The sequence below is a fragment of the Macadamia integrifolia genome, chromosome 3, assembly GCF_013358625.1.
Source record: "Macadamia integrifolia cultivar HAES 741 chromosome 3, SCU_Mint_v3, whole genome shotgun sequence".
Classification (NCBI taxonomy): Eukaryota; Viridiplantae; Streptophyta; class Magnoliopsida; order Proteales; family Proteaceae; genus Macadamia; species Macadamia integrifolia.
Genome location: NC_056559.1, coordinates 9970122 through 9977821, shown reverse-complemented (window position 1 = coordinate 9977821; position 7700 = coordinate 9970122). Strand labels below are relative to the sequence as shown.

Here is a 7700-nt window from a genome sequence, read left to right as displayed (position 1 = left end):
CCCCCCCCCCCTCCCCGCACACCATCTCTCCATCCTTAAAATGAGGTAATATGAACCGGGAGGATATTTTCCATTAGATCATATAAGATGATAAAGGGTAATTTTATAGTACATTTTTTTTTTAACCCTCTGAATGACAATTAAGACTATATCCTTTTATACAAAAACACGACGGTTACTAAATTGTTGGATTTGCATGCCCATTACATTAATTTTTAATCAAATATAAATAAGTAATTTGCATGAAATTATTGATCGTGTATTTGTCTTTAGTTTTTTCACAACTAGTTTGGACACAATCTTTTATGAATTACTATCAATTGTTCAAGAATAAGATTCTCAATTATATTTTGTAACTGATCCCCAAATTTGAAGAAGTCCTTAATATTATGTGGTTAAATATTATGGATGGAAATCCCAAATTCGGTAGCATGCTTTGTAGATAGCTAGCAAATTAATTTAAATATTATTACTTATCTATAATTATATTTTTCAAATGATTTTTTTTTTTTTAATGTTCAGTCAATGATTGAGATATTATTTATTCTTTTGTTCGTGGTATTGCTATGAGTTATAGTTCAATGGAAAAACTAAATGGGAGAAAGTTTTACTTCACCCACGACGAAATAATCACCTTCAAATCTGTCATCATTATTGCTCCCCTTACTTGTTGACAGTTCGTAATACTGTTCATTGTTCTTTTATATATCCAAGCAAAATGATGGTCATCTGTGATAGTGGCTTGAGGAACTCAGTACAAATTATAATGAAACTACTGCTTTCGTCTTAATTGACTCATATAAGGAAAACTAAGTGGAATCACCCAATAAGATCTCACTTGGTAGTCTAAGAAGCACATAAGATCTCACTTGGCAATTTAGGTTAATTCTACATAATAATTGTTGCGAGGGGAGACTGGAGAACCTTACGTCTCTCTCTCTCTCTCTCTCTCTCTCTCTCTCTCTCTATATTTTGGCTTCTCTCTCCTCTCCATGCATCATCATCCCAATCCCGTTGAATTCCTTTGGAAAGTCTATAGTTATGACATATCAAGTAACTCCAAGCCCTTTTAATAAAAGGGTGTAAATAGGTCTGGAATTGAATATTCAGTTCGGCTTCAGGGAGAGCTGGTGTGATTTAGAATTGGAGAGAGTCCTGCCTCAGTTCTGAAAATCGGTAATCAATACTAAACCTGTTCAATTATGATTTTTATACTCGGTTTATATTATGTATATTATATTATAAATATAATAATATTATAATGATCCCAAGGGGGTAGTCAAGTTGACAAGAGACCTTCGCTTCAGGAAGCTTGTGGGCTTAAGTTAAGACTCCTCGTACCTCCTTAGGGCCACTCACATGGGGTGTTTACTGTTATTCATTGCTTTCAGTGAAAACTGAATGGTTCTCATTCAACCATGATGTGACCGGGTCCATATGATTACGTGGTCAATATGGGCCTATGGGACTATTAGGTCAAAGGCCTAGATGCCCGTCGTTAATTAGCAAAAACCAATAGTGTTATGAAATCTAATAATAATATTAGTAATATATATTGTAATATTTTAGTATTATAGTGTACTAAAATACTATAATATATTAGTATTATACTATATTAATATATTGGTACCCAAATTCGGTTCAATTTCGATTCTGACTGTGAGTTCCTATGTTGGAACAAGAAAGTAACCAAATTCTATAAGTTCAATTCGATTCTAATCATTTGGTCTAGTTTTGATTTTGATTTTGATTTTCGATTCCAATTTCACACCCTAACCTTTTATTAGGTTGAAACTTGAATGAGTCTTAATGCTACGTGAGACTTGATCAAAGTACTAAATTTAATTTCATATATTTGGAAACAAAAATACCCATGTACTAAACAAGGAAGATGTCATGGGGAATAATATAGTGTAGATTCTAGAAGGCCGCACAAGAAATTAAAAAAAAACCATGAAGGAGGATAATCTATCCTTGTACGTGATCCTCAAGCCTAAAAATACTGACCCTTTCCTATGGAAAAATCAAAATCTATTTGCATCTTATCAACCATTCCTTGATTTTATTAAAAAAAATTGTGTGAAAGTCTTTATCTCTTGGCTTGGCATCACTTTCCAATGTCCTTCAAGCGCTGGTATGTCCCTCTCCATCAGTCTCTTAGTTGTTGTTTTCTTAATTTGGTGGTGTCTCTCCTCCTCCACCTCTCTCTACTCTCTTCTCTTGCTGCGTAAGCTATCTCTACCATAAACTTTTAACTACAATTCTCTTCGTTTTTTTCTTTTTTTTTTAATAAAATCTAATATAATATTTGAGGGAAAGAAAAAAAAAGGAGAGAAAAGAAATAGAGTAGGGCTAAGTAAATACTTCATGAATCACAGATCCCATTAATTAATGAAGATGAATGAGAGAGAGAGAGAGAGAGAGAGAGAGAGAGAGAGAGAGAGAGAGAGAGAGAGAGAGAGAGAGAGAGAGAGAGAGAGAGATTTCTACAGTGTAAAGTGGATTAGAATTAATTTAAAAAATCTGTAATAAGTAATTTAATAAAGCCAACAACTTTCGTCCCCAGAACTTGACTCTCTAGCCAGCCCTTCCTCTGCACACCTTTGTCTTTTTAAAAATTTATAAATTTTAACGAACGTGGTTTCAAAGCCAAGGAGGTACTTAGAAACTACATAAGAGGGACATTACATCCTAACAAGTATCAGTTCTATGAGGAAGAAGAAGAAGAAAGAAAGCCAACCCCTTTTCTCCTTTCCCTTCACTTTTCACTTCTCATTTCCTCCTCCTCACCACTTCTTCTTCTTCTTCTTCTTCATCTGCAACACTGGCTGAGGAGGAACCGAAACATGTCCAAACTTGCAGCCCATGTCGTCCTCTGTCTTCTGAATCTTGTGATTAGCCTCAGCCTCTCATTAATTACCACCTCCAATGCAACCACTACCTCCTCTGCTCCTCCCCATTTCAGAGAAGCCCCTGAGTTCTACAATTCTCCGGAATGTCCTCCAATCCCAGAAGATGAAACCAGTGACGACCAGGAAGGATCCTACTTATGTTCGGATCAAACCATCCACGTGGCAATGACCCTTGACGCAGCCTACCTGAGAGGATCCATGGCAGCCATCCTGTCGGTTCTCCAACACTCTTCCTGCCCTCAAAATGTTGTCTTCCATTTCGTCGCCTCCGCCTCTGCCTCCGCCGATCAACTGAGAAGTACCATTGCCAAGTCCTTCCCATACTTGAGGTTCCAAGTTTACCCCTTTAACGACTCTGCTGTGGCGGGTCTCATCTCCACCTCCATTCGCGCCGCTCTGGATTGCCCACTCAACTATGCTCGGAACTATTTGGCTAATCTCTTACCACTCTGCGTCCGCCGAGTCGTCTACCTCGACTCGGACCTCGTCGTCGTCGACGATATCGCTAAACTCGCCGCCACCCCACTCGGCGACCACTCGGTCTTGGCTGCTCCGGAGTATTGTAATGCTAATTTCACCTCTTACTTCACCCCGACCTTCTGGGCCAACCCTGCTCTGTCCTTGATCTTCGCGGGTCGCAAAGCTTGCTACTTTAACACAGGGGTCATGGTTATCGATCTGGAGAGATGGCGTGCTGGGGACTACACTACCAAGATCGTGGAGTGGATGGAGTTACAGAAACGAATGAGGATTTATGAATTGGGTTCGTTGCCTCCGTTTTTGCTTGTCTTTGCAGGGAATATAGCTCCGGTGGATCACCGGTGGAACCAACACGGGCTCGGCGGCGACAATTTTTGGGGGCTTTGTAGGGATCTGCATCCGGGTCCTGTGAGTCTTCTGCATTGGAGTGGAAAGGGTAAGCCTTGGGTGAGACTCGACGCTAACCGGCCTTGCCCATTGGATGCCTTGTGGGCTCCTTACGATCTCCTGCAAACTCCTTTCGCTCTCGACTCCTGAGTCCAGACTCCAGACTCTCCCTTCTCACTCCTGCAACTGCGGGAGAAAAAGATAAGACTCATAAAGAAAGTGAGAATGTGGACATCAATGTCCTCTGTTATTTCAGTCAAGAGGGCAGTTCATGCGTGGAGCAAGAGAAGACAAGACTGGAGCTGCTTTAAGATCGATATGATACATATATATTATCTGTATATCTCTTAAGATTTCAAAATCCAGTTCGTTGATCGAAGGAGATGACAAAGCAGGAGGGCCAGACAGAGATCCAAAGTCGCTGCAGACCAGATATCTTTCTGTTTTTTTCTGGGTATCTCCCCTATTGGGAATGAAGTTGCTATTGATCAAAGATGAACAGATGGAGGTGTTTCACTTCATCTTATTAACTGTAGATTATTATACACACAGACATTAATAGATTTTGTAAGAGTTTTGTATATCTGGGACTCTTAATTCTGCAACAGAGCAGAGGAATACAGATCCAAAAAATACCAATAAAGTTGAAAGCAAAAGGGAAAGAAAATTATCATTATCCTTGATTTCTTTTCTGGCTTCTGCAGATATTTCTTCTTGGATATACCACCATTATCACAGTAGTGTTTCTCTTTACTGTAGAGCAAAAGAGTGCTTTTTTTTTGTTTTATCCTGTAAGTTGTTACCATTTTACTCTCGGTAAATCATAAGATTTCTTTCTGAATCAGATCAGAACCAATGGAGATTGGAGACCAATCCCAAGTTTTAAAATCCTTTTAAATGCCAATGTGCTTGAGGGATCTAAAGATGGGTTTGTTTTTAAATTGCCATTACTTTAGGTGAACCAAATGATTTGAGTGGGGACAAAGGACTGGTTGGCTAAAGTCCAACTATCCTTTGCATGAGTGGCAGATGCCTAAATTAAGAAGACCTCTTTTCTATTTCTCATTACTATAAATTGATAATGCTTCTGAGGAGGGAGTACGGACAGATGTGAATACTTTTACTGAGTAATTTACACCAAATTGGTTGAGTGTTCATATTATAAAGGGTTAAATTATGATTTCCAGGGTCAAACGAATAACGGATTTTAGAGAAAGACCTTTTCTTCTTCTTCTTCTTCTGAGTTTCTAAAAGAATTTGATCTACCTGGATGGGACCCATTTCATGGGTGCTTGCCAACTGTCTTCGGGGCAAATTGTCTCTTTGAGAGACTGATATTCTGAGGCCCTGAACTCCAGGCTGTATGTAAAATTTTGGGAAAGAAACATTATGATTCTCTTTATTAATGAATTATATATGATTACATTAGCATAGCTGATAAGCAGGTAGAACTCTTATACAAAAAAGCATTTCTGTATTAAAATTTTTAAAGAAAACCCTTTTTATTAATTGGGAAAGAAGAAAAGGGCAGTGCTGTGTTGAGCTTTCTTGGATTCATTATGCTTCATATGGTCCTTTCACCCAAAAAAAAAGAAAAATCAATTCCTCTTCATAGCAAAAGAAACATATACTGGAACAATTTTAGCTGGGAAATGCTTTAAGCCACATGACTGACAGCAATACTCTGTTGGAGTCATGTTGATGAGAATATTCTTTCCTTCATTGTGAATCAATTTGCAGCAAACCAGGAGTATTTTTTGAGGATAATTAGCCAGTTTGATACTTGATTTCCTGTTTCATTCTGAGCTTAATGCATTAAGATGAGCAGCTCAAGTAATTGAAATTCCAGTCATCTTTTTAGACTGGTTTATAATTCGAGATAGAATGTAAGTTTCATTTAGTGTAGGTAACCCCCAGACTTGATTAATCTAGTTGAAGACCAAAACTTTATGAAATTAGGTAGAGGTCTGATACTATAGGCAATGAAACTGTAGGTTAGGTACTAATCCAGTACTGCTGGAATAATTAAGTTTATGTTTGACTAATGAGAGTTCGAAGTAATCAATAAGTTCAATCAACAATTGGATTAAAACCTAATTTGCAGTTGGAACTCTCAGGATTCAAACAGAAACCAATAGAAGGTTTGACTTGGTGAATCAATGAGGTAATGTGAAAACTTCACAAGTAGTTTTGATGGAGACTTTGAACGGATTGAGAAGATAATAGATAGAAGCAGATAATTAGAGTCTCCCCATAAATTATGCATCACACAATATTGATTAGGCAATTCTTATAGGATCTAGTTTCCCTGCACCCATGATGAATGGAAATCTATTCACCATGGGGGATTAGGGATGTGGGAGCGAGAGGAGGGGTTAGAGGGTTTCTCAAACCCTAGGATCACGCGGTGAACCTCATTGCGCAGTCAAGAGAAACTTTGTCCATTCTTACACATAGAAATTAAGAATCCAAACTACAACTTAAATATTGTGTTATTACTGATACTATGACCCATAATATTAAGTCCATTTGTTCCCTTATGTCTCAGTGGCTACTCTCAGATAACTACAATGTCATTGTCAATCATGATCAACCAAAATTTCCAAAATAAGAGCTGTTAGCAAATATGCTTGTTTCCGCGCCACTATTCAGACCAAAGTTTTAAAATCCATTTAGATTTTCCTCAGAATCATTTTTATTTTATGTTTTTTGCCGGGAGGTAGAGGTGGAGGTGGGGGTGGGGGAGAGGAGAGTAAAATGGTGGAACATTAAATCTTAACTCCTTTCATTATTTATCCTAAGTATACACCATTGGTGAGTGAAAAATATAGCCATCAACAAGGATTAAAGTATCGGTATCGGTCGTCGTATCGGTCGGTCAAAATTAAGATACGTATCGAAGGGTATCGTATCGTATCGGAGATACGCTAAGATACGCTAAAGATACACATATAAATGGATAAGGAACACATTTTTATACATTTTTGCATAAAAAAAACAGTTAAAAAAAGTTATATATAACATGTAGAATGCATAAATACTTAAGTAGAGGGTATCGTATTGATAGACAAATATATTGAGTTGAAAATATTCAAAATGATGAGGGTATCATATTGATAGACAAATATATTTTTTTGAGAAAAATCAAAATTTTCCATGGAAGTTGTAGAACACTTGTTTTTACATAACATATAAAAAATCTAAACATTTTTAATCATTGAGCATGAGTAGATCTAAGAAATTTGAAATAAATTGAAACCCTCATTTTCTCTTGAAAAAAGTTTGTAAATCCTTATAAATCCAATGATTTCATGTAATAATGATGCACAAAATGTGATTCTAAGTATGATGAACTAGGGGTGTCAATTCGTGGCCCGAACTGACTAAACCGATCGGGACCGACCGTTTATAGACCGGCCCGGCCCGGACCGTCTATTAAACGTGTCGGGCTTGACCCGGACATTTATTAAACGTGTCGGGCTTGAGCCCGGCCCGTTTATAAACGGTCGGTCTTGGTTTTGCCACTTGGACCGTCGGGCGCCCGATCGAGACCGACCGTTTAACACCCGATCGAGACCGGCCTATTGTGCACTGGCCTAGCCCGACCCTTTAATGATTGTAGAATACCTATTTTACCCCCCAAATTAGAAAGTAAAAACTAAAAAGTAAAAACATGTTCATATTTTAAATAATGGTTATATTTGGTATCATTTATTAATTTATTGTCATTTTTTTGGGTTTGCATGAGTGGGCCGGAATATAAGAGTACATTTTAAAGAGGGTCCGTTTAAAAACCGGTTAAAGCCCGTTTAACATTAAACATGTCTGTAGCCCAATTAAGGCCCGACTAAAGCCCGATTAAGGTGGCCCGATTATAGCCCGAGGCCGACCGACCGAATATAAAGTGTACCATGCCCTCAA

At 37.9% G+C, this 7700-nt stretch overlaps 1 protein-coding gene across 1 annotated transcript; it reads left to right on the top strand.

The window, feature by feature from the left end:
- The first annotated feature begins 2646 nt into the window (after positions 1 to 2646).
- Positions 2647 to 4455, top strand: LOC122073002 (probable galacturonosyltransferase-like 1). The gene has a single exon (XM_042637474.1). The coding sequence runs from the start codon at positions 2847 to 2849 to the stop codon at positions 3927 to 3929; it is 1083 nt and encodes a 360-aa protein (XP_042493408.1). The 5' UTR covers positions 2647 to 2846; the 3' UTR covers positions 3930 to 4455.
- The last annotated feature ends 3245 nt before the right edge of the window (positions 4456 to 7700 follow it).

Bases quoted from the DNA above. Each gene is read 5' to 3' on its own strand.
- LOC122073002 (XM_042637474.1), top strand. From the start codon at position 2,847: ATGTCCAAACTTGCAGCCCATGTCGTCCTCTGTCTTCTGAATCTTGTG.